Source organism: Oryx dammah, unplaced genomic scaffold, assembly GCF_014754425.2.
Source record: "Oryx dammah isolate SB20612 unplaced genomic scaffold, SCBI_Odam_1.1 HiC_scaffold_12, whole genome shotgun sequence".
Classification (NCBI taxonomy): domain Eukaryota; kingdom Metazoa; phylum Chordata; class Mammalia; order Artiodactyla; family Bovidae; genus Oryx; species Oryx dammah.
This window is the reverse complement of record NW_024070196.1, coordinates 51,251,880-51,279,427: the sequence shown is the minus strand read 5'-3', so window position 1 is coordinate 51,279,427 and position 27,548 is coordinate 51,251,880. Positions and strand designations below refer to the sequence as shown.

Sequence of the window (27,548 nt, the reverse complement as noted above, 5' to 3'; positions counted from 1 at the left end):
CAGTCATCATCTGCAGTGATTTTGGAGCCCCCCAAAATAAAATCTCTCACTCTATCCATTGTGTCCCCATCTATTTGCCATGAAGTGTTGGAACTGGATGCCATGATCTTAGTTTTCTGAATGTTGAATTTTAAGCCAGCTTTTTCACCTCTTCCACTTTCATCAAGAGGCTCTTTAGTTCTTCTTTGCTTTCTGCCATAAAGGTGGTATCATCTGCATATCTGGGGTTATTGCTGTTTCTCTGGGCAATCTTCATTCCAGCTTGTGCTTCATCCAGCCCAACATTTTGCATGATGTACTCTGCATATAAGTTAAATAAACAGAGTGACAATATACAGCCTTGATGTACTCCTTTCCCAACTTGGAACCAGTCTGTTGTTCCATGTCCAGTTCTAACTGTTGCTTCTTTGGACACTTCCTCACCTGGGAGGCTCATCTTCTGGTGTCATATCATTTTACCCGTTCATACTGTCCATGGTTCCTTACTAACAAGACTTATTGCTGAATATGATATGTACTGTTTTGTGTGCTGTGCTTAGTTGCACAGTTGTGTCTAACTCTTCGACCCCATGAATTGTAGCCTGCCAGGCTCCTTTATCTATGGAGATTCTCCAGGCAAGAATACTAGAGTGGGTTGCCATGCCTTCCTCCAGCGGATCTTCCCAACCCAGGGATCAAACGCAGGTCTCCCACATTGTGGGCAGATTCTTTACTGTCTGAGCCACCAGGGAAGCCCATGAATACTGGAATGGGTAGCCTATCCCTTCTCCAGGGGATCTTCCCTAGCTAGGAATCGAACTGGAGTCTCCTGAATTGCAGTCAGATTCTTTACCAGCTGAGCTACCAGAGAAGACTATGACATGTACAAAGGGAGCAAAATAGATACTAAAGGATTGTCTCCCCCCTCCCCGCCCCGCCCTGATTCTTATTTTGTCAGCATTTTGTTCGCTGGATGAACGGCAGCTGCATAGAATGCCCCCCACAGAAGGGAGAGGAGGAAGAACTTGTTACCATCAGCTTTTACAATGATATCTCTCAGAACCCTCAGATAATTGAGCAGGCTGTTATGATCCCCCAAAACGTCCACAGGATTCTGGTCAATCTTATGAAGTACCTGCAGAAATGGAAGCGCTACCGACCTCTCTGGAAACTGGACAAAGCCATTGTGATGGAGAAATTTGCTGCTAAGAAGCCTCCCTGTGTTGCATACGATGAGAAGTTGCAGTTCTACGCCAGGATCGCCTCTGAAGTGATGCACCACCTCTTGATCAAGGATGAGCATTGCATCCGCCTTCAGCTCGGACCCCTGGCTAACACCGTGCAGGAAAACGCCAAGTCCTGGGTGGTCTCGCTCGGGAGACTGCTCAATGACTCAGCCAGAGAGGAACTCAATAACCTGCATGAGGAGATAGAGGTAGTGGATCCCGGGTCTTCTCTGAAAGTCCAGTGCACTGTCTGTTGTGGGACAGAGCCCCAGGGTTTCTCTAAAACTGCTTTCATTTCAAGGAAGCCAGGGCTTCATTCGGCACTGTATTTTTTCCCCCTATGCTTATTTAGTGTCCCTTTGAACTTTCTTTTGTAGTCCCTGAACAAAAACCTGAAGAAGAGCCCCAGTACCCTCGAGGATCTCAAGTTTGTGCTTGCAACCATTGCAGAAATCCGAAGTAAATCTTTAGTCATGGAACTCAGATACCGGGACGTGCAGGAGAGGTACCGCACCATGGCGATGTACGGGCTGTTTGTAAGTGACCTCTTTTCTTTATTTCTTTCCCCTTTTCTTTATTCACTTTTCGCTTTATTTATTTCTTTTTTGGCTGCGCTGGGTCTTCATTGCTGCAAGGGCTTTCCCTAGCGGTGGCAAGCAGGGGCTGCTCTCCAGTTGTGGTGCTTGAGCTTCTCACTGTGGTGGCTTCTCTCGTTGCAAAGCACAGGCTCTAGGGCTTGCGGGCTCAGCAGCTGCGGCTCCCAGGCTCACCAGCTGTGGTGCATGGGCTTAGTTGCCCTGTGGCACGTGGGATCTTCCCAGACCAGGGATCAAACTGTTGTCTCCGGCATTGGCAGGTGGATTCTTTACCACTGCGTCACCAAGGAAGCCCCGAAGCCCCTTTCTTTTTTCTTGATGTTAATTTTCTTTAATAAATCAAGGGCTATTGCAAAAATGAAAAAAGTGGAGGAGAGAGATAAGACAATAAGAGAAACTGGTAGAAGATGATAGTTCAGTTGTCTTTAAGTTTGTTAAACATGGGTTTCAAAGACCTTCAGAAAGCCCATGGATAAGTTTGAGGGTTGAGGGTTTCAATCTCCTTGAAATTATATGTGAAATTTTGCATGCCACATATCACATGATACACAAAAAGGAGTCCACTGGAAAACAAAGTAGAAGGGAGAAACAAATAGCTGTTAGAAGCCAGCATTTTCATGAAATCTGTGTTTCAACATTTTCATCACTTGAGTGCTTTCATCGCCCAACGGCACCTTAGCCTGGCCTGCAAGCTAGAGATTCTCTCATCAGAAAATGCACAGTGGGGACTTCCCTGGTGGTCTGGTGGTTAAGACTCTGCCTTTCAATGCAGGGGACACAGATTCAGTCCCTGGTCAGGGAACTAAGGTCCCACATGTCTTGGGGCAACTAAGCCCATGCCCCATAACTACTGAGGCTGGACACAGCAACGAAGATCCCCCATGCCTCAGCTAAGGCCCAATGCAGCCAAAAATAAACAAATGAGTTAAAAAAAAGAAAATGCACAGTAGTGGTGATTACTTTGTAATGTATAGAATAATGAATCCCTATGGTGTGCACCTGAAACTAACATAATATTGTCGGTCAATTATACTTCAATAAAAAATAATAAACACAAAAAGAACTTTTCCTTAAAAACTGTCTGTTTATCCTGAGATACAGTTTATATAAAAAGGATAGGTTAAATCCTTGATTCTTGACCTGTGTTTACATGTTTTCAGAATAATAATTTGGTTCCCTCACGCCCTCCAAAGGAAAAAGAAAATTGTAGAGTGTGCGAAATTTATATTTTTATAATTAAAGTCAAAATTTTCAATTCTGTCTTTTGTTCTCTTTATTAAGTAAAATCATTTAAGATTCTGTATCTTAGATAGCTCCATTACTATCTGCTGATATTGTCTTTGTGTCTCTTGATTTCCTCCAAGACATTCATATCCTTTTCATTCTGTTATTTCTGATTGAGTTCTGGACATCATTTATGAAAAGCTGTAAAGAGAATCAGAGGCCTCTCATGGTGCTATGTTTCATCAGAGGAGATTTATTTTTGCTTCTGACAGCACAGCTGGGTGTGTTAATGGATCAAGATAACCTTATTCAAATCATATGAAGTTGATTTGAAGCTCAGTTTTACTTTATGAATGACTTATCTCTCTAGGTTATCTCTCTCTCTACCTACCTATGTTATCTATCTCTTTTAAAAATTACATTCTTCTGATTTTTATTTGGATTGTAAATATCTAATTTGTATAATTCAACCAACATCTGTTCAAATGGCCTATTCTACTGTTACCCAGATGCAGAAATCCCAGGACAATAGCCTTGACCAGAAATTTCAGTTCCAAGCCTGCTTGTCATTTATTATTTGTTCTTTTTTTTTTTTTAAGCCTTCTGATGCAGAGAAAGAACTGGTTGACAATATTGACAGCATGTGGTCAAACCTTTTCAATGATTCAGTGAATGTGGAGCATGCTCTGGGAGGCATAAAGAGAATGTTCACAGAGGTACCTTTAAATGCTTCACCTTCTGAATATAGATGTTGAAAAATACCCAGTGGGCTCAATTAATGCAACCCTTCTTTCCTCAGCTTACTCGAGGTGAAATACTAAACTACAGACAGCAGATAGAGGATTTTGCAAAACGGTTTTATCGTGAAGGTCCTGGTTCTGTAGGTGAAGATCTTGATAGAGGTAAGCATATCCACATTGGTCTTACTGGGGCATTTGAAGACATTCTGCTTAAGATTTTTATGGGGAGATTGGATGGAGTGGTGGTTTGTAAGCTTGCCTGTACACTGGGTTCCTCTGGGGATCTCTAAAGATCGCTGCTCCCTGGGGACCAGGTTCACATAGTCTGATTCCACTGATCTCAAGGGTGGTTTGGACATCAAGGTTTAAAAACATTTTTAATTTATATATTATTATTTTCTAATTTTTATCTGCAGGTGAGTTTTCTCTAGTTATGGCGAGTGAGGGCTACTCTTGGTTGTGGTGCTTGGGCTTCTCATTGTGGGGACTTCTCTTGTTGTGGAGCACAGGTTCTAGGTACATCAGCTTCAGTAGTTGCACCTTGCGGGCTCAGGAGTTGCGGCCCATGGGCTTAGCTGCTCTGGAGCTTGTGGGATCTTCCTGGACCAGGGATCAAACCTGTGTTCCCTCCATTGGCAGGTGGGTTTTCAACCACTGGAACACCAGGAAAGCCCCTGGACATCAAAGTTTTTAAAAGCTCCCATGGGGATTCTAATCTGCAGCCCAAGTTGAGACCACTTAGAGCAAGAATGCTTAGGAGATAGAAGTTTCTCACTGGAGGAGCTTGCAGTAACTGGCCTCTGGTTTTAGTTAGAATGATGGAGAGATAAAGTCTGGTCACTGTATATTTGTCTTCCCAGTTGGCTTTTATGGCTGATGTGATAATTTTGCATATTGTTCAGGATTTCTTATTCAATTTTGTATACCTTAAGATTGTATGTGAATTTTATACAAGCATCCTATGCTAACAAATCACTTCTTATCTATCAAAAAAAAGTATGTATTAAAAATGAACTTATTTACAAAACAGAGTCACAGACTTTGAAAACAAACTTATGGTTACCAAAAGGGAAAGACAGTCAGGGAAGGGAGAAATTAGGAGTTTGGGGTTGTATTCACTACTATACATATAATAGATAATCAACAAGGACCTACTGTATAGTGCAGAGAACTCTACTCAATACTCTGTGGTAACCTATATGGGAAAAGAATCTGAAAAAGAATAAATATATGTGTAACTGAATCATTCTGTTATGCACTGAAGGTCACACAACATTGTAAATCGACTATGTTGTTGCTAGTCACTAAGTCATGTCTGACTCTCTTGCTACCCCATGGACTGCAGCCCACCAGGCTCCTCTGTCCATGGGATTCTCCAGGAAAGAATACAGGAGTAAGTTGTCATTTTCTTCTCCAGGGGATCCTCCCAACTCAGGGACTGAACTCAAGTCTCCTGCATTAGCAGGTGAATTCTTCACTGCTGAGTATGAATTTATTTATTTACTTATTTATTAGGAGTAGAACTTTTAGCCACTTTCGATAAAGAGCTGATGAAACATGAAAAGAACCGCCAGGAGCTGGCTAATGCTGAGAAGCTTTTTGATCTTCCAATCACGATGTACCCAGAGCTGCTCAAAGTGCAGAAGGAAATGAGTGGCCTGAAGGTGATTTACGAGCTCTATGAAGGACTGAAGGTAAGCGTTCACCCGCAGGTTTGGTCTCCATGGAGGGAATGTGGCTCAGTGGACTTTGAGGTCAGAGTCATTAAGAGCCTGGGGCAGATTTCAGAGAAACTCGCACTTTAGATCTTGGGAGGAGGTGATGGGGGGTGACTGCTAATGGGTATGAGGTTTCCATCTGGGGTGTGGAGAGAGTTCTGGAACCTGATGGGCGTGTGATGGCTGTCTAACACTATGAATGTCCTGCTTTCCACTGTACATATTCCTGGCAGAAAGCAGGTCAGTGGTTACCTAGGGGTGAGGTGGAAGGAGAGGGGTGGGAGGGGGTGATTACAGAGCGGCAGGAGGAGACCACTGAGGGGGATGGTGATGGATACGTTCATTATCTAGATGGAACTGATGGTGTCACAGATGAGCACACATGTCAGCTGTACACTAGAAATACATGCAGCTTTATCGTACACCAGCAAACTCTCCATAGGGCTTCTGAAACACAGAGAGAATGCGGAGAAACGCATTAGAAATGCCAAGTATAGACGATGTTTCCAGTGAGTCTTGTTACAAAGAGAAGCAGAGAAATGAGGACTGGTGGGTGAAGGGGATGTGAGGTCAAAATAATTAAAACGTTTTTCTCCTTTATTTATTTTTTGGCGGGCCTGAGTCTTTGTTGCTGCGCCCAGGCTTCCTCTAGTGTCTCTAGAGAAGGAACTCACGGCCTCAAGAGGGAAAGGAGGAGTGTGGGGTGAACTGGGAGACTGGAATTGACACATATACACTGGCGATGCTACGCATAAATCAGAAAACTAATGGGAATGTGTGGTGCAGCACAGGGAACTCTACTCAGTCCTCCGTGGTGACCAAATGGGAAAGAAATCCATAAATGAGGGGACATATGTATATATATAGCTGATTCACTTTACTGTACAGTGGAAATTAACAAAACTGAACAACACAACTAACACAGAAATATAACATGACATACACATCATAAAGTAACTATATGCCCATAAAAATTAAAAAAAGAAATCACTGGACACATATGACATGAATTAACATAATTTCCTGTCAAATATGTTTCACGATTCAAGCAACTCTGCCAAGCCTGGATGTCACAGGTTGCAAATGCCAGCCACCCAAGATGGCAAACTGTATGTAAGACAGTACTTTTTACATTCAACCTCAGGGAGCTACAGCACAAAGTCTTTTCTTTATGATAACTAAGCAGGAGTATCTAAGTTGCTGGTATTTTGTAACCTTAGCTTCTTTTGTCAGAAAAAGACAGCGCTTGAATGAAGTGCATATGTTAGGGTCCCCATGATTCCCTGAGTTAAAAACCCTGATTTCTGACATCCTGCTTTTCCGTTTTCCCTGAAAGAAAGAAAGGTATATTTTTGGATCCCACGCATTCTCAGATACAGCCATATTTTTGTGTAAGCCTTTTAAAATTTTGTGTAAGCCTTATTTTTAAGCCTTTTGTGAAGGATTAAAAAAGTTGGAATGCTTTTGTTTGTGTCTGAGAACCTTAGAATTAATCTTTCCTTTGTGAATTTGAGGTTGTTGTGGGATCAGTGTTGTTGTTTAGTTGCTCAGTGGTGTCTGATTCTTTGTGACCCTGTGGGGTCGACAGCCCATCAGGTTCCCATGTCCATGGGATTTCCCAGGCAAGAATACTGGAGTGGGTTGCCATTTCCTTCTCCAGGGGGTCTTCCCCACCCAGGGATTGAACCTGCATCTCCTGCATTGACAGGTGGATTCTTTAGCACCGAGCCACCAGGCAAGCCTCCTGTTGTGGGGAAATGGATGTTAATATTTGGAGAGAAGCGAGCATGCTGAAGGGTTAAGAATGTGCTCTCCCTTCTAACCACCTTCGAGTTTCCAGACCAGTCTTGTTGATGGGACTATTTCTTGTTCATTTCCAGGTTGCGAAGGAAGAATGGTCTCAGACACTCTGGATCAACCTGAATGTTCAGTTTCTCCAGGATGGAATTGAAAGTTTTCTCAGGTCCCTTAGAAAGCTGCCCCGTCAGGTCCGAAATTTATCGGTGGCCTACCACTTGGAATCGAAAATGAAGGCATTCAAAGACTCGATTCCTTTACTTCTTGACTTGAAGCATGAGGCTCTAAGAGACAGGTTGGTGGAGGAGCTTTGACTTTGAGATATGTCTTTGCCCAGATCTGATGACAAAGAACAAGATTTCAGCAGCAACGCAGGGCTAGAAATATACAAGTACTATTTCTGTATATAATATTGCTTCCGTATAAAGTTCCCATTAAATTATCAACCACAGGAATTCTTCTATATCAACTCCCACGCTAGACCTGGGATGAGAGCGGGAAAAACTGGATTCTCCTTCCTGACCGTCTCTTTGTACGACAAAACCTAGTGATTCTATGCTAATTGCTTCTATGCTGGGTACCTGGCGTTCTGCCAGTCCAGTGCCACGTTTAGCTGCCTTATTACATTCATTCCGTATACATCAGACCTTAAACGTGAGCAAATGTGGACCTTCAGAGGAGGCCAGATTGGGTTAAGAGCAGTGCTGCTTGGTGCTGTGTCTGTCTTGTTCTTTCTGTTTCAAGTAGCCACTTTTTTTTTTTTTTTAATCGTGCTGTGTTTTTTTCACAATACTTGAAACATTTGGCGGTTATTTAATTTGTAGATTTGTTGTATCGATCACTACCTGTCTCCCCAAGTTGGTAGCAGTGTTCCCAAGGGCAGGGGCCTTACCTTTGAGCCCCTGTGAACCCCCAGCTGCCAGCCCACTACCTGAAGAGAGTTAGTAATTGCTGAATATTTATCAAATACAAGCATGCTCGTAAATTACAACAGGGTATCAAATAGGCTGAGTGATCCAGAGAGGCCGGGATCACCCGTCTAGAGACCATGCAGAAACAGTTACCAATAAATGAAAAGTGTGTTTTCTTAGGTGGTAGTTAAGATGAGGCATCTGAGAAAGTATCTTCTAGATTAGGGGTCTCCCAAGCCGTGGGCCATGGACCAGTACTGGTCCCGGTCCAGACAGAAATCACGCTGCACAGCAGTAGGTGAGCAGCAGGCGAGCGAGCAAAGCTTCATCTGTATGTACAGTCAGTCGCTCCCCACCGCTCTTATGACCATCTGAGCTCCGCCTCCTGTCAGTTCAGCGGCCGCCTTAGATTCTCGCAGGAGCGTGAACCCTACTGTGAACTGCACATGTGAGGGGTCTTTATGAGAATCATCTCCAAACCATAACCCACTCCCCACCCCTCAGGCCATGGAAAAATTGTCTTCCACAAAATTGGTCCCTGGTGCCAAAAAGCTTGGGGACCACTGTTCTAGATGTTGTTTCCTGGGTTTAATTCTGGCAGCTAATGGGATTGTGGAAAACTGTGGATGTACATATATCCAATAAGGTCTTCAGGTTTCCAAATTCCATTACAAGAAGTGATTATAATGGGATTTATCCTGTGGTTGAAGAAAGAAAAGTGAAAGTGTTAGTGGCTCAGTTGGTCTGATTTTTTGTGACCCCCAAGGGCTTCCCTGCTGGCTCAGCTAGTAAAGCATCTGCCTGTAATGCGGGGGGCCTGGGTTTAGTCCCTGGGTTGGAAAGATCTCCTGGAGGAGGGAAAGGCTACCCGCTTCAGTATTCTGGCCTGGAGAATTCCATGGCCTGTATAGTCCATGGGGTTGCAAAGAATTGGACATGACTGAGCGACTTTCACATGGACTATAGTCCTCCAGGCTCCTCTGTCCGTGGAATTCTCCAGGCAAGAATGCTGGAGTGGGTTGCCATGTCCTTCTCCCAGGAATCTTGCTGACCCTGGGATCAAAGCCGGGACTCCTGCCTTGCAGGCAGATTCTTTACTGTCTGAGCCACCTGAGAAGCCCTTGGTTGAAGAGGGAATAATTAAACCCAGCACTAAACTCCGTAGATGTAAAGATTTTTTATGTGGATGCACCTTCAGGCATTGGAAAGAGCTTATGGAGAAAACGGGCGTGATTTTTGAAATGACTGAGACATTCACCTTGGAAAACATGTTTGCTATGGAACTTCACAAACACACGGATGTTCTCAATGAGATTGTGACGTCGGCCATTAAGGAGATAGCCATTGAGAAGGTAGGACTATTTTGAGTTATAAAACAGGCTAGAAAAAAAAAAGAATTTTTTTTTTTTAATTCAAAGAGAAAACCTGTTTGTTCTGGTACCTGTTATGTTTGAATAAGAATGTATTATTGTTCTAGAAATAGAATTTCTGCCCCAGTTAAATATTTTAATTGTTCTTATAGTTTCACTTTCAACTTATTTACTAAAGAAATAATGTGTTCAAGGTAGAAAACTGAGAAAATAAACCACTCATAAATTCCACCACCTGAAGATAAATTATTAACATTTTAGTGTACATTCTTTAATGCTTTGAAATGCCTATGCAGGGAATTCCCTGTGGTCCAGTGGTTAGGGCTCTGAGCTTCCACTGCAGGGGGCACATGTTCCATCCCTGGTTGGGGAACTAAGATCCCGCATGCTGTATAGCATGGCCAAAAAAAAAGCATATACACATATATACACACATGTACACATATAAACATATATCCACACACACACACACTCAGTTCAGTTCAGTTTAGTCGCTCAGTCGTGTCCGACTCTTTGTGTCCCCATGAATCGCAGCATGCCAGGCCTCCCTGTCCATCACCAACTCCCGGAGTTCACTCAAACTCACGTTCATCGAGTCAGTGATGCCATCAAGCCATCTCATCCTCTTCTCCTCCTGCCCCCAATCAGAGTCTTTTCCAATGAGTCAACTCTTCACATGAGGTGGCCAAAGTACTGGAGTTTCAGCTTTAGCATCATTCCTTCCAAAGAAATCCCAGGGTTGATCTCCTTCAGAATGGACTGGGTGCCCACTTTCACCACTACTATTCAACATAGTTCTGGAAGTTTTAGCCACAGCAATCAGAGCAGAAAAAGAAATCAAAGGAATCCAAATTGGAAAAGAAGAAGTAAAACTCTCACTGCAGATGACATGATCCTCTACATAGAAAACCCTAAAGACTCTACCAGAAAATTACTAGAGCTAATTAATGAATATAGTAAAGTTGCAGGATATAAAATCAACACACAGAAATCCCTTGCATTCCTATACACTAATAATGAGAAAGTAGAAAAAGAAATTAAGGAAACAATTCCATTCACCATTGCAACAAAAAGAATAAAATATTTAGGAATATATCTACCTAAAGAAACTAAAGACCTATATATAGAAAACTATAAAACACTGATGAAAGAAATCAAAGAGGACACTAATAGATGGAGAAATATACCATGTTCATGGGTTGGAAGAATCAATATAGTGAAAATGAGTATACTACCCAAAGCAATTTACAAATTCAATGCAATCCCTATCAAGCTACCAGCGATATTTTTCACAGAACTAGAACAAATAATTTCAAGATTTGTATGGAAATACAAAAAACCTTGAATAGCCAAAGCAATCTTGAGAAAGAAGAATGGAACTGGAGGAATCAACTTGCCTGACTTCAGGCTCTACTACAAAGCCACAGTCATCAAGACAGTATGGTACTGGCACAAAGACAGAAATATAGATCAATGGAACAAAATAGAAAGCCCAGAGATAAATCCACACACATATGGACACCTTATCTTTGACAAAGGAGGCAAGAATATACAATGGAGTAAAGACAATCTCTTTAACAAGTGGTGCTGGGAAAATTGGTCAACCACTTGTAAAAGAATGAAACTAGATCACTTTCTAACACTGCACACAAAGATAAACTCAAAATGGATTAAAGATCTAAATGTAAGACCAGAAACTATAAAACTCCTGGAGGAGAACATAGGCAAAACACTCTCCGACATAAACCACAGCAGGATCCTCTATGATCCACCTCCCAGAATTCTGGAAATAAAAGCAAAAATAAACAAATGGGACCTAATTAAAATTAAAAGCTTCTGCACAACAAAGGAAAATATAAGCAAAGTGAAAAGACAGCCTTCCGAATGGGAGAAAATAATAGCAAATGAATCAACTGACAAACAACTAATCTCAAAAATATATAAGCAACTCCTGCAGCTCAGTTCCAGAAAAATAAACGACCCAATCAAAAAATGGGCCAAAGAACTAAATAGACATTTCTCCAAAGAAGACATACGGATGGCTAACAAACACATGAAAAGATGCTCAACATCACTCATTATTAGAGAAATGCAAATCAAAACCACAATGAGGTACCACTTCACACCAGTCAGAATATCTGCGATCCAAAAATCTGCAAGCAATAAATGCTGGAGAGGGTGTGGAGAGAAGGGAACCCTCCTACACTGTTGGTGGGAATGCAAACTAGTACAGCCCCTATGGAGAACAGTGTGGAGATTCCTTAAAAAATTGCAAATAGAACTGCCTTATGACCCAGCAATCCCACTGCTGGGCATACACACTGAGGAAACCAGAATTGAAAGAGACACACGTACCCCAGTGTTCATTGCAGCACTGTTTATAATAGCCAGGACATGGAAACAACCTAGATGTCCATCAGCAGATGAATGGATAAGAAAGCTGTGGTACATATACACAATGGAGTATTACTCAGCCGTTAAAAGGAATACATTTGAATCAGTTCTGATGAGATGGATGAAACTGGAGCCGATTATACAGAATGAAGTAAGTCAGAAAGAAAAACACCAATACAGTATACTAACACATATATATGGAATTTAGAAAGATGGCAATGATGACCCTGTATGCAGGACAGCAAAAAAGACACAGATGTGTATAGCGGACTTTTGGACTCAGAGGGAGAGGGAGAGGGTGAGATGATTTGGGAGAATGGCATTGAAACATGTATAATATCATGTAAGAATCGAATCGCCAGTCTAAGTCCGATGCAGGATACGGCATGCTTGGGGCTGGTACACAGGGATGACCCAGAGAGATGTTGTGGGGAGGGGAGTGGGAGCGGGGGTTCATGTTTGGGAACGCATGTACACCCGTGGTGGATTCATGTCAATGTATGGCAAAACCAATACAGAATTGTAAAGTAAAATTAAAAAAAAAAAAAAAAAGAATGGACTGGGTGGATCTCCTTGCAGTCCAAGGGACTCTCAAGAGTCTTCTCCAACACCACAGTTCAAAAGCATCAATTCTTCGGTGCTCAGCTTTCTTCACAGTCCAACTCTCACATCCATACATGACTACTGGAAAAACCATAGCCTTGACTAGACAGACCTTTGTTGGCAAAGTAATGTCTCTGCTTTTGAATATGCTATCTAGGTTAGTCATAACTTTTCTTCTAAGGAGTAAGTGTCTTTTAATTTGATGGCTGCAGTCACCATCTGCAGTGATTTTGGAGCCCCCAAAAATAAAGTCTGATGCTCTTTCCACTCTTTCCCCATCTATTTGCCATGAAGTGATGGGACCAGATGCCATGATCTTCGTTTTCTGAATGTTGAGCTTTAAGCCAACGTTTTCACTCTCCTCTTTCACTTTCATCAAGAGGCTTTTTAGTTCCTCTTCACTTTCTGCCATAAGGGTGGTGTCATCTCCATATCTGAGGTTATTGATATTTTTACCAGCAATCTTGATTCCAGCTTGTGCTGGAATATAAACATATATCCACACACACACACACTACAGAGATATAAAAATACACATACACACACCAACATGTACATGAGTACTATGCCCATATGCGTCCATGCTCTCACATATGCACACATATTGGTGTTCATAAATACTAATATATCACTCATACATGCACACACATGCATGTACATATGTGCACACACACATACACATGATGTACACAGACAGATACATATGCACACAGGCACATATATACACACATCTGTGTATATATACATATAATTATCGACAGGTGGTTTTTGAACATGCCATGAAAAATAGACATATTTTTTGTAATTTGATCTTTTTGCTAGACAGTAAACACAGGGCAGGATCTCATGAGCATGCAGATTGGAGGCCAATTACAGAATTTAGACCCTGGCTCTGGCATTCAGCTGAGTGAGCATGGCAAGCCGACCCTTCTCTTGCCCCAGTTCCCACCTCTGCTAAAGTGTGGGTAATAATAATCCCACCCTCCCTGGGGTGCTTTGAGGACTAGAGGAGATGGTGTATAGCATGTGCTTACCTGGCACAGAGCAAGTACTGGGTAACTGACGACTAGAATTGCCAGCTTATCTGGAACACTGACCCAGAACTCTGGGTTGAGGAGCTGATCCATGGCAAACTCAGGAAGCTGCTGTTGGATTGGGGTTGTTTTTTTCAGCCCATATGCCTGAACCATTCTTTTCATATTCCTGCCTAGGCTGTGAAGGAAATCCTGGACACATGGGAAAATATGAAATTTAATGTGGTCAAGTATTACAAAGGCACCCAGGAGCGAGGCCACATCTTGGGGTCTGTTGACGATATCATCCAGTGCCTGGATGACAACACTTTCAACCTGCAAAGCATCTCAGGAAGCAGATTTGTGGGACCTTTCCTGCAGACAGTTCACAAATGGGAAAAAACGCTTTCTCTCATAGGGGAAGTCATTGAGGTGAGAAAAAAGACACAAATGATGGAAAGGAGCTGATTCATAGAAAGAAACTTTGTATGAGACAATTTTGTGCTCAGAAACTAATGATCCTCTTTGATTTATTTTGAGGGGAGGGATGCATAATTAGAGGAGTGAATCTGAGTTTTTATTTCAATGAATGCATTTTTAACTAATAGAACTCCTCATTGGTGTTTTTCCATGTGCCCTTGTTCTTATTTAATACTGTCCTGTTCTTGTTGCAAGAATGCTTTCATCTCCTATATCACACTGAAGAATTTAAATATATTTAAAACCCTTTTCTGATTTCCTTCTATTTTTTATTTTCTCAAACTAGAATTTTACTCTTTTTAGAGGAGACTCTCTTTTACAGCGTAGTGGGTTTTTCTCTGTGTGATTTTGACTTTTTTAAAGTCCATCTTGCATACATTTTTTTTTTGGCCTGTGCTCATTTCACTTTGATGTGTGTTTCTGCAGTTTTCCCAACCTAGTCCATCATGTGGAGAAGCACCCAACCAGGTCTTAAGTTAGTTGGTTTGGGGCTTTCCTGCTTTGTGTCCAGACCTCTGTGAGCCACCTAGGCTCATTTCACCAGTTCTGTGTGACAGCCTTGTTTTTGTCCTGAGACCACCGGCAGGCACCTTATATTAATATAGCTACACCCTAAAGCTTGGGGTGGGATGAAGCCAGGCCTGGTTCATTGGCTAAGAGTGTGGTCAGGCATGGGCTTCCTTCATTTGCTTTCTTTTTAAAAAATAATGTATTTATTTATGGTTGTGCTGGGTCTTTGTTGCTGCACACACAACTTGGCAACTAAAGCATCATATGCACTTACTCTGCCCTCTTGCATGGAAATTCTTTTGACCTGAACTGATTTAAATCTGTCCTGTGTTAGGGTGGGATTTTGCCATACACACCTTGAGGCACCTGGGAACCTGTGTTGATGATAATGTTGTGCATTTACAGATTTGGATGTTGGTTCAGAGAAAATGGATGTATCTGGAAAGCATCTTTATTGGTGGAGATATCAGATCACAACTTCCAGATGAAGCAAAGAAGTTTGATAACATTGACAGAGTATTTAAAAGGGCAAGTGACTGGCTTCTATTTTAGTCTTGAAAGATGGACAGTAATCGGAGATACTTTCACTTATGTATTTACATGTAGTATTTGGCCTATTTGTAGCTTCTGAATTTTTTCTGTCATTGTATGTGAATTTAATCTCTTCAGTAAGAATTTCTGTTTGATCTGAAGCCACCAGCATAAGGCACTACAACTTTTTTATTTTTACTTTTTATCATAAAAGTAGTAGTTATTTAAAAACCTTGGGGAAGTGTAGAAGAGAAGGAAAAGATGTCTTCCATAGTTTCATCATCTTTAATATGTAATATTTTTCTATGTATACTGGTTTAAGAACACAATTGTAATGATATTTTGTATGTGTGTGTGCATACTCGGTCTCTCAGTTGTATCTGAATCTTTGTGACCCCATGGACTGTAGCCTGCCAGGCTCCTCTGTCCATGGGATTATCCTGGCAAGAATACCTGGAATGGGTTGCCATTTCCTCCTCCAGGGGATCTTCCCAAACCAGGGATTGAACCCATGTCTCCTCTGGCTTCTGTACTGGTGGGTGGAGTCTTTACCACTGAGCCACCTGAGAAGCCCAATATTTTGTATCATTTCGTCTTATAATTTTCTCTTCATATTGTGAGAAACATAGTTCGTATTATGAAATCATCTGATAAAACATTTCAATGACTTTATGTAATGTCTCAGTGACTGACATTAGTTTAGTTGATTTATTGTCTAATAACTGGACATCTTGTTTGAAGTGAAACTCTTTGCATTCAAAACTAATTTGTCTGAAGTTTTTTTCCATTTTTAGGATTAACATCTCATTATTAAGTACATTACCCATGAAAGACTATGGTCGTCTTAAAGTCCTTTCCAGAAAGGGTGGTACCCGTGGGCACTGCTGCTAGTGGTTAGTGGGGTAAGGATTGTCACCCAGCCCACCTGACCTCAAAGCCCAGGTGCTTTGCTGCTCACTGATGCTGTTGTATCCTCTAGTATGAGCAGCCAACTCGTGTTTGGGGTTTCCCAGGTGGTAAAGAACCCATCTGTCAGTGCAGGAGACATAAGAGACCCGAGTTTGATCCGTAGATCGGGAAGATTCCCCTAGAGAAGGAAATGGCAACCCACTCTGGCATTCTTGCCTGGAGAATCCACAAGGAAAGAGGAGCCTGGTCGGCTATAGTTCATGGGGTCACAAAGAGTTCGGACATGACTGGGGCAACTTTGCAGGCACACATAATATATCTGCATCATTTCTTTTTAGATTCCACATATAAGGGATGTCATATGATATTTCCCCTTCTCTGTCTGACTTACTTCACTCAGTATGACACTCTCTAAGTCCATCCGTATTGATAGTTGTCCTCTTGACTTTATCCAGATCATGGGCGAGACTTTGAAAGACCCTGTGATCAAGAGATGCTGTGAGGCCCCCAACCGCCTCAATGACCTGCAGAACATCAGCGAGGGCCTGGAGAAGTGCCAGAAGAGCCTGAACGACTACTTAGATTCCAAGAGGAATGCCTTCCCCAGGTTCTTCTTCATTTCCGATGACGAGCTGCTCAGTATCCTGGGGAACAGCGACCCGCTCTGTGTCCAGGAGCACATGATCAAGGTCGGCCCCCGGGGGCTCCTGTGGGAGTGTCCCCATAAGCTCTGTAATTGCAGCTCATCTGAGTCTGCTACACAGCTGGGTTCAACTCGGAAGTCCAAGATTGTGGAACACTGCTGGGGTTTTTATTTGAAACATAAATCTGATGAAATCCACTGTACTCTGAAGTCACACCAGCACTGAGCTGCCATTTGTTGTTCTTTCTCCACAGTCCCCCAAATAACATTTTTAGAGAAACTGAAACAATGCAGAAATATACAAGGACGAATATAATAACTGGAGAGACCATACAGGATAGTGGTTCAGCACATCCAGCTAGATTGTCTGGGTTCAAATCCTGGCTCTACATGGATTTTCTGTGTGGCCTCTGGCAAGTGACTTAACCTCTCTGGTCATCAGTTTTCTTCCCTGTAAATTCACATAACTCCAATTCTACACATTTATAAAGATAGAGATTAAATGAATTAATGTTTGTAAAGTGCTTTGAACAGTGCCTGCCTGATGATGTTGGCTAAAGAACCTATCTACCCCACAGAACTGACCCCCTTATTACCAGTTAGTCATATTTGTTTTGTCTCTTTTTTTGTAAGATAAAATTATGCAGATAAAGTTGACATATTCTCTGTTTCATCCCCGTTCACAATTCTGCTTCCACTTTCAAAAGGCAGCCATTATCATGGCTTTGATGTAACTCCTTCCAGCCTGTGTTTTCATACTTTTACATAAATGTATGTGTATCCGTGAGTGATACTGAAGGGCAGGAAACACAACAGACAAAACTGTCTCTTATGACAGAGAATCAGAGCAGCGCCAGGAATAATCTTTGGTCAGCTCATCAAAGCTCTATGTTTAGTATCAGCCATTCCCCTGGAGAAGGAAATGGCAATCTACTCCAGTATTCTTGCTGGGAGAATCCCATGGATGGAGAAGCCTAGTAGATTACAGTCCATGGGGTTGCAAACAGTCAGACACGATGGAGCGACTTCACCTTCAGCTTCACCTTAGAGGTTTCTCAGCCTTGACACTATTGGCATCTTGCTTGAGATATTTATTTTTTTACTGGCATGTAGCTGACTCACAGTGTTGTGTTCATTTCAGGTATACAGCAGAGAGTCAGTTATGACATACATTTAATGACTCTTTATTGATTAATTTTGGGCTATGCAGGGTCTTCATTGCTGCTTGCAGGCGTTCTCTAGCTGCAGCAAGTGGGGGCTACTCTTTGTTATGCTGTGCAGGCTTCTCACTGCAGTGGCTCCTCTTGTTGTGGGGCACAGGCTCTAGGCATACGAGCTTCGGTAGTTGTGGCTTGCAGGCTTGGTAGCTGCAGCTTGAGAGCTCTAGAGCGTGGCCTGAGTAGTTGTTGTGCATGAGCTCAGTTGCTCCGTGGCATGTGGAATCTTTCTGGATTCTTATCCACTGTGCCACCAGGGAAGTCCATCCACTCTCTTTTTGATTCTCTTTTGGGCCAGACATTTTTTTCCTGTGTGTGTGAGTGTGTGTGTGTGTGTGTGTGTGTGTGTGTGTTTATGTCAGGGGTGGGGGCTGTCTTGTGAATTGTAGGTTGTTTAGAAGCATTTTTGGCCTCTACCCAATAGATGCCAGAAGCATCCCTCTCCAGCTGTGAAAACCAAAAATGTCTCCAGACAGTGCTGAGTGTCCCTGGGGGCAAAATCATCCATGATGGAGAGCATTGTGGAGCAATTACTTTATTTCAAATAAATAAAGTACTGAGGATCAATTGCTTAATACACTGCATACGTGCCTGTGTGCTAAGCTGCTTCAGTCGTTTCTGACTTTGCAACCCCATGGACTATAGCCACCAGGCTCCTCTGTCCATGAGGATTCTTCAGGAAAGAATACTTGAAGTTGCCATGCTCTCCTACAGGGGATGTTCCCCACCCAAGGATCGAACCGGAGTCTCTTCACGTCTCTTGCATTGGCAGGTGCTCTTTACCACTAGTGCCACCTGGGAAGCAAGATTAATACACTGTGTTTTCTTTAATGAATGCTGATTTCCTTCTCAAAGTATGAGTTATACTTTGCATGTTTTCCTTTCTCAAAGGGAGAAGGCTTATATTCTTTTTCGGCTTTCATAAACACATATTTTACTGTTGTAGAAAAATGTGTTGTTAGAAATACTTTGGCTATTGGTAGCTCCTTTTGTAAACCTTTGATTTTATTTTTTAAAGCTTGTTGCCTTTCTGTCCTCCTGTCTGATTTGCAGAGTGCCTTGTCTTATCTAATGGCCCTAAAAGACTCATTTTTCCTGAATATTACTCTGATTAGTAACAATGAGGATAGCCAGCAAATGCCAAGCATTTAAGGAGCTGACATTTCATGCACGTTATTTAATTTGATCCTTTGACTGCATTTTGTAGGTGCCATAATTATGTTTATTTCAGGCTGAGAGAGGAGAAGCAACTTGGTCAAAGACACCTGATTGGACAGTGGGGGTCTTCATTCCTCATTCCTGGGAGGTCTCTAATTCCTCAGCCCTAGAGTGTTTAATCACCATGCTGTTCCTTCTGCTCATCCTGTGTTCAGCTGGTCCATGTGTCCGGATACCTCTCCATCCCAATGTACATCCTAGAATCTCAAGTGTGGGGAGAGAACCTATCTTCTCCTTTTTCCTTTTTTGTTCAACCCGCCTCAGACCTTTTCACAGTGCAGATAAAAGGAATTACCCAATGAACGTTTGTCACTGGCTAAAGAGATACCTATTTGGTGTGGGTCTCTGGTGCTGTTGCTGGCATCCTGGCAGCTCTGATGTGTGATGAAGCACTGAAGGCTGTTCTTTGATTCCAGAACCCAGTGAAGGTATTACAGGGTGTACTCTCCCACTGTATTGCAGATGTATGACAACATAGCACTGCTGAGGTTTCATGACGGGGACAGTGGAGAAAAACTGGTATCTGCCATGATATCAGCAGAAGGAGAAGTCATGGAGTTCCGGAAGATCATCCGGGCTGAGGGGCGTGTGGAGGATTGGATGACAGCAGTTTTGAACGAAATGCGAAGAACTAACAGGCTAATTACCAAAGAGGCTATTTTTAGATACTGTGAAGACAAAACCAGGTAGGATTGTAAATGTGATTTGTGTTACTTTATTTTATTTATGGTAATAAGGGATCGATTTTCAGGGTGTGGAGTAGACTGACTGACATTTCAAATGGTTTTCTTTCCCTGCCATAGCTAAATTAGCTGATGGATACCTGTGTTCTTTATGGATTACTGTGTACAGCACTTCTCAAATTGTGGTCCATGGGCTGGGAGCATCAGGGCCCCTAGGAGCCTGGTCAAAATGCAATTTCCTGAGCCCCACCCCAAACCTGCTACATCAGAAACTCTCAGGGTGGGCTCCCAGGAACTGGGTTTTCACAAGATTCCCAGGTGATTCTGAGCTTAAATGTGAGAACCTGGTGAATGCATTGGAGAAGGAAATGGCAACCCACTCCAGTGTTCTTGCCTGGAGAATCCCAGGGACAGAGGAGCCTGGTGGGCTGCCGTCTATGGGGTCGCTCAGAGTTGGACACGACTGAAGTGACTTAGCAGCAGCAGTGATTCACCAGAACCCAGGTGTTCATTAAGATGGACTCTATGTGTAGGTTAACGGCAAAGTTGTTTTTAGAATAGTTGATGAATTTCAATCATTCTTTGATTTTGTGGCCTCAGAACTTCCAGGCACCGAGCTAAACCATGCCAGTCACTAAGAGGGCCGGCTTTACTATGTGGTTGAACCCAAAGCACACAGAGCATCTTTGGATAGCTTCCCAGGAGAGTTGCAGTACATTTGGCAGGGCCTTTATGCCGATACAAAGTCTTTATTATTATGGGAACACTGTCCTCTTGGTTTTGCATGCTGCTTTTTTGATTTTGCAAACTGAAAATGTCTATTTAATGAATTATTAGGACAGAGCATAGTATTTTGTCTGACTAGGATCCTGCTTTTTCTTGGTTCTGTGCCATATAAAAAATGGGTTTATCGCTTTATGTAATTGGGTGTATATAGATACATTCATTGGTGTATTGGTAAACTAGCTCTTTGAGAAGATAAGCTTTGACTTAGAGTGTATGCCAATTCCCATAGCGTAAATACTCTGCATGCCTAACTGAGACGCAAGCCCACTGGAACTAGTCAATGAGAGAAGCAAGGTGCAGTGTAGCTTGTGTTGCCGGATGCCAGTTTTGGAGAATCAGCCCTCACACCCCCTTCTCCCCATTTATGTGTCTTTATACAGGTTTGTATGAGAATAGAAAAGGGTGCCCAGTGACCCTCAGGAAATTATAGCAAGGAAGCATGGGAGGTGTGGTCAGAGATAATCAATTTTTTTGTTGTTGGAATTTTAAAAAATTTAAAAATTCTTATAATGTGCCTATCATACTAAATAACTTCTAAGCATCTGTAAAAACACATCTTTCAGGTGATCTGGCTTCTTTTACACAGTCACGCCCCTGTAACTGTTCACGTGCATGTCTCTGTTGGCCTGAGTTCTATTATCTAACCAGAAGAGGTTTATCTCCTTTGTTTATTGGTCTCGTACTTGTCTTCCTATTCCAGATCAAAGAAAATTTTTTAAAAAATTAAAGTATAGTTGATTTACAATATTGTATTTGTTTCAGGTGTACAGCAAAGTGATTCAGTTATATTAATATGTACATAAATATGTATATTTCTGATTATTTTCCTTTATAGGTTATTGCATGATATTGAATATAATCCCCTGTGCTGTACAGTTAATCTTTGTGCCTTATTTATGTGTAGTAGTTTATATCTGTTAATCCTACACTCCTGATTTATTCTCCCCTACCTAAGTCCCTTCCGCCTTTGGTAAGCATAAGCTTGTTTTCTGTGTCTGTGACTCTTTCTGTCTTACTTCACCCTGTGTGATAATCTCTAGGTCTATCCATGTTGCTGCAAATGGCAGTATTTCATTCTTTTTTATGGCTGAGTAATATTCCACTGTATTAGATTGTTTCCATGTCTTGGCTGTTGTAAATTGTGCTGCGATGATCATCAGGGTGCATGTATCTTTTTGAATTATAGTTTTCTCTGGATATATGTCCAGGAGTGGAATTGTTGGGTCATAGGGTAATTCTATTTTTAGTTTTCTGAGGAGCTGCCATACTATTCTCTATAGTGGCTGCACCTGCTTACATTCCCACCAACAGTGTAGGAGTGTTCCCTTTTCTCCACACTCTTTCCAGCATTTATTATTTGTAGACTTTTTAATGCTGGCCATTCTAACTGCTGTGAGGTGATACCTCATTGTAGTTTTAATCTGCAATTCTCTAGTAATTATTGATGTTGAGCATCTTTTCATGTGCCTGTTGGCCATCTGTATGAGACAAATATTCTTTTTTGTTTTGTTTTTGGCCATGCTTGTGGGATCCTAGTTCCCTGTCCAGGGATTGAACCCATGCCCTTTTCCGTTGAAGTGTGGAGTCCTAACCACTGGACTGCAAGGAAAGTCCCAGAAGAAATAGATTCTTAACAAGACCATTTTTAGTTCCAATCCTGGGAAAGTCTCATAAAAGCCTGCTTTTCCTTTAGGGTCGACTGGATGCTCATGTACCAAGGGATGGTGGTGCTGGCCGCCAGCCAGGTGTGGTGGACCTGGGAGGTGGAAGATGTCTTCCGCAAAGTGAAGCTGGGGGAGAAGCAGGCCATGAAGAACTACGGCCAGAAGATGCACCGGCAGATCGACGAGCTGGTCACCCGGATTACCTTGAACTTAAGCAGGAACGACAGAAAGAAATACAACACCGTGCTCATCATAGACGTGCATGCCCGCGACACAGTCGACTCTTTCATCCGGGGCAGGTGGGGACCTCCCAGGGCACTCGTGTCTCGAAACCTGTCCTGTGTCATCCTCTAGCCTCTCTCAGCATCTCTCCGTCCTGCCCCCACCGTCTACCTTCTCTTCCGTCTCAGCTCTTTCCCTCTTCACTTATGCCCCGTTGCTCCCCTTCCAGCATTCTCGAGGCCCGGGAGTTTGAGTGGGAAAGTCAGCTGCGTTTTTACTGGGACCGGGAACCAGACGAGCTGAACATCCGCCAGTGCACGGGGACCTTTTGCTACGGCTACGAGTACATGGGTTTGAACGGGCGGCTGGTTATCACGCCCCTGACGGACCGGATCTACCTGACGCTCACCCAGGTGACTGGCGGCCTGGCTCTGGTGGGGATCATTCTCCTGGGGTTATGAGTTTTTTCTCTGGGTGTGATAGTAACTGTGATGGTGTACTGGGTTGAACAGGCTTCCCAAGTGGCTCGGTGGTAAAGAACCTGCTTGCCAGGGTAGGACATGCCGGTTCGATCTCTTGGTTAGGAAGATCCTCTGGAAGAGGAAATGGCAACCCGCTCCAGTATTCTTGCCAAGGGAATTCCCATGGACAGAGGAGCCTGGTGGGCTACAGTCCGTGGGGTTGCAAGGAGTCAGTCATGATTGAGCACGCATACACTGGGTTGAACAATGTCCTCCCCACCCCAAATTCATGTCGGCTCAGAACCTCAGATGTGACCCTGTTTAGAAATAGGGTCTTGGCAGATTGAATTAGTTAAGGATTGGGGTGAGAACAGCCTGGATTAGAGCCCTAGTACCAATGCCTGGTGTCCGTGTAAGAGGAGGAGAGAACACAGAGGCACGAAGAGATGTGAAGACAGAGGCAGAGACTGGAGAGACGCAGCCACACGCCAGGAAATGCCTGGAGCCACCAGAAGCTGGAGGAAGCCAGGAATGAGCCTCCCTTCAAGTCTTTGGAGGCAGTGTGGCCCCGCTCACACCTTAATTTCAGGCTTTTAGCCTCCAGAACTGTAAGAGAACACATTTCTGTTGTTTTAAGCCAGACAATTTGGGGGTACGTTGCTATGGCAACCCCGGGAAACGAATGCTGATAGTAAAAAGGTTTGATGGTAAAGGTCGTTCTTTAAAAATCTGTAAAAGAAGTTCCATTTGGAATAGGACATACTTGCTACCTTTTGGGATTGGGCTGTTTCAAGTTCTGGTGGCCCCCAAAACCACCCTCAGTTTCAATAGTTTGCTAAGAGGAATTACAGAATTTGGTAAAGCCATTGTGGTTTTTATAGGGCTTCCCAGGTGGCTCAGTGGTAAAAAAAAAAAAAAAAAATCTGGCTGTGATGGGGGAGATGTGGGTTCAATCCCTGGGTCAAGATCTCCTGGAGAAGGAAATGGCAACCCACTGCAGTATTCTTGCCTGGAAAATCCCATGGATAGAGGAGCCTGGTGGGCTGTGGGGGTGGCAAATAGTGGGATACGACTTGACTAAACAGCAGCAACAACAGCAACAACATGGTTTTTATAGCAAATGGATACAGATAAAAATCAGCAATGGGAGAAGGGAGACCTGCATTTAGCAATAGGACAGGGTCTAGGAAAGACCAGGTCTAAGCTTCAGTTTCCTGTTCAAATCAGTGGTCCAAACAGCATCATTTTCTCCAGCAACTATGTATGAAGTTCTGTTGCCTAGGGAAGCCCACGGAGCCTTGGGTTTTAACTAGGGGCTTGTCATACATACAAGACTGACCCCTCTAAATGACTGACCTTAGTCTCCAGATCCTCTTGAAGTTGACTTGCTGATGCCACGTGATCCAGGGCTTCCACCATAAATCACATTGTTAGACTGTCTGGCGTGGCCCAAGGTCCCCAGATAAACAAGGACTCTTCTGAGGCAGAACATTCTGGGGCCTTAGAGATCAGCTCCTAGGATCTAAAGACAAAGGGCCAAACCTTTCTTTGGGCAAAATGAATCCTTCCCTGCACATAAGTCCATGTTCTCATGAGCCTCAGCTCTGGGAACTACTAGACATTGTCCTCAGGGTGGGTACAGAGTCCAGCATGTTGTGGAGTCATTGGTTTTCTGGTCCCTGTATAACAGGGGGTTGGGGTGGAGTGGTCAGTGGAGGTCAGTGGAGGTCAGGGTCACTGTCAGAAAAGGTGAGTGTGAGCTGGTCCATTACCATTTATATATTCCACATAGGTTGTCACGAACTGGTCACTGATGCCTCTTTCCTTCCATGGCAGACAACACATGTTTTGCATTTGACTTCTGACAGGCACTGTCCATGTATCTGGGTGGCGCTCCTGCTGGCCCAGCAGGTACCGGCAAAACTGAGACCACCAAGGACCTGGCCAAAGCCTTGGGCTTGCTCTGTGTCGTAACCAACTGCGGCGAAGGCATGGATTACAAAGTAAGGATCTGGTGTCACTTCTTCCATCCAAAGACTAACCAGGCCCAACCCTGCTTAACTTCCAAGGTCAGATGAGATGGGATGCTTTCAGGATGGTACAGCCAGTCGATACCCTGACATCACTTCTAGTGCCGTCTTCCTAGGCCAAGAGCTCAAAGGAGGACATGGGTGAAAGCATTTTATCTCATATGCTTCCAAGAAGTGACATAGTGACAGCTGGAGGCAGGGAACCTTTCACCATCAGTCTGGGATCTTGGATGTATTTCTTTGTTAGCAGCATATAGAGCAAGCGTCTCAGACTAAATGCTCACTGGAGTCAGGTGGATAGTGTAAATGAGTAAACAGCAGAGATTCACAGAGAGTGGTGGTGACTGTGGCAACTGGAAAGCAAAGCTCCATTGGAAGGAGGCGCTGGTGTTCAGGTTAGGTCAACTGTCACCAAGAAGAGAGGACCCAGTATTGCTGGATTTTTCAGCATCTCAAGAGAAGCCAGAAATCTGAGTTTTTTTACATTAAAATCCTTAATTTTTGAAATCTTTGAACTTCTTTACAAAACAGAAATACTAGAGCCACAAATGTAGAAAACAAAGCTATGGTTACCAGGGATTATGGAGGGGGAGGGATAAATTGGAGATTAGAATGGACATATACATACTACTATATATAAAATAGATCACTAATAAGGGCCTACTGTATAGCACAGGGAGCTCTACTCAGTACTCTGCAGTGGCCTATAGGAGAAAGAATCTAAAAAACAATGGAGACGTGTGTGTGTGTGTGTGTGTGTGTGTGTGTGTGTGTGTGTATAACTGATTCACTTTGCTGTACAGCAAAACTAACACATTATAAATCAAACCTACTCGAATAAAATTTTTTTTTAATTAAAAAAATCCTGAATTTGTAAAATCCCATGATTGGGAGCTGGCCCACAAGAGGCCTTGGAAATCTTGCCAGGAAGATCCATTAGTAGAGTGGCTGGCTGAATGCGTCTCTGCCAATCTGATAATCATCGTTTGCTTTTAATTTAGAAAATTGTATCCATACGTGGATTGCTTGTGATTTTAAAGATGAAAATTGCCCTTGTCCTGACATTCCTTTCATCCTAGGCTGTCGGGAAGATCTTCTCGGGCCTTGCTCAGTGTGGGGCTTGGGGCTGCTTCGACGAGTTTAATCGCATTGATGCCTCTGTGTTGTCAGTCATCTCATCCCAGATTCAGACGATAAGAAATGCTCTGATCCATCAGTTAACCACGTTCCAGGTGAGGCTAGGTGTGAAGCTGGCCCAGATCCTCCCCAAGATGGGAACGTGTGACGGTGGACAGTCATCTATCCAGACCAGGCTCCCCCAGATGTAGATTTGCCCGACTTCTGCTTTCATGTGGAGATAATTGGGTTTCCCCAAGTGATCAGTGATTATCTTTGATAATTAAGTACTGTAATAATCTAAGAACTTCAGACATGGGACTCCCTGATGGTCCAGTGGTTAAAACTCAGAGCTCCCAGTGCAACGGGCACTGGTCCAGTCTCTGGTTGGGGAACTAGGATCTTGCATGCTTCATGGGACAGCCAAAAAATAAATTAAAAAAGTAAATTACAGACATGACTAATAGTGATGGGTAGGGCCATATTCTCAAGTAAATGAAGTATAAGGTCCCCTTTCAAGGTCAAAAGATGTTTTTAATGACTTCCCAAATTTGAGAAAAAGTGACTTAAGAGAAATCAAGAGTCCATTGAATCAGAATGTCTTCAGTAGAAATTATTGCAATGAACAAGAAATTTTGCCTTCAGACCCAGTAAAGTTAGGGCATTATAATGACCAAGTTTTTTTTTTAATGTCATTTTGGATCACTAAGAACCATTTCTGTGGACATTTATTTATTTTTTGGCCACACCATGAAGCATGTGGGATCTTAGTTCCCCGACCAGGGATTGAACCCACACCCTCTGCATTGGAAGCATAGAGTCTTAACCACTGGACCCCCAGAGAAATCCCATGACCAAGATTTTTAAGGTTGTTATTAAAGTGAAAAGGCAATTTTAATTTTTCTTTTGAGATTATACTAATCTCTCCCAGTCCAACAATACATTTGTAGACTCAAGTTTGGGACATCTGCTTTAAGTTACATCAGATGAAAATGGATCAGAGTTTGGAGAAACGTGATCTTATGTAGTTTAGGTGGCCCAGGGTGCGTCCCCTGACAACAGGGACCAGAGTGGCTGAACCGTTTCCCTACCCTGAGGCCCTCTGTGGTCCCAACGTGCTCTACCGTCCCTCTGGCCACTGTCCTTGCTTCTGCATGCCCTTCCACCCTTGTCACTTTATGACACTTGCTGCACAGACATAGCAGACCCTGGGACACCAAATGCATCCCTATCTGCCTGAAATTGTCCTTTTTTCCTCCTTCTCCTGAAAACTCCTATACATCCATCAAGACCCCACAGAGCCTCATTGGGAGATCCAGGAACCAAATTCAGCTTGGGCTGTGAGGACTCTGTTATGGACCCCTCTGCAGCCACCCCACCTGCTTTTTCCCTGGACCTTAGTGTTGCTGGTGGTCAGAGGATTATGTAAAGTGGGTCCTATTAAACATTTGAGGATTCCAGTGAAGGTTCTAGATGGACTTCTAATTCATTAGTTCTGAAACATTTT

General features: G+C 43.0%; 1 protein-coding gene across 1 annotated transcript in view; it reads left to right on the top strand.

Moving 5' to 3' along the window:
• The window catches only part of DNAH10 (dynein axonemal heavy chain 10), a 158,111-nt gene that overhangs the window by 43,870 nt on the left and 86,693 nt on the right, over positions 1-27,548 (top strand). Inside the window, exons 20-34 of the mRNA XM_040250606.1 lie at positions 938-1,414; positions 1,583-1,741; positions 3,625-3,741; positions 3,825-3,927; positions 5,281-5,459; positions 7,364-7,575; positions 9,390-9,543; positions 13,770-14,003; positions 14,967-15,089; positions 16,457-16,690; positions 19,542-19,765; positions 22,242-22,511; positions 22,664-22,847; positions 24,764-24,898; positions 26,005-26,157. Coding sequence (XP_040106540.1) covers positions 938-1,414; positions 1,583-1,741; positions 3,625-3,741; positions 3,825-3,927; positions 5,281-5,459; positions 7,364-7,575; positions 9,390-9,543; positions 13,770-14,003; positions 14,967-15,089; positions 16,457-16,690; positions 19,542-19,765; positions 22,242-22,511; positions 22,664-22,847; positions 24,764-24,898; positions 26,005-26,157 — 2,958 coding nt within the window. The remainder of the gene's footprint in view (positions 1-937; positions 1,415-1,582; positions 1,742-3,624; positions 3,742-3,824; positions 3,928-5,280; positions 5,460-7,363; positions 7,576-9,389; positions 9,544-13,769; positions 14,004-14,966; positions 15,090-16,456; positions 16,691-19,541; positions 19,766-22,241; positions 22,512-22,663; positions 22,848-24,763; positions 24,899-26,004; positions 26,158-27,548) is intronic.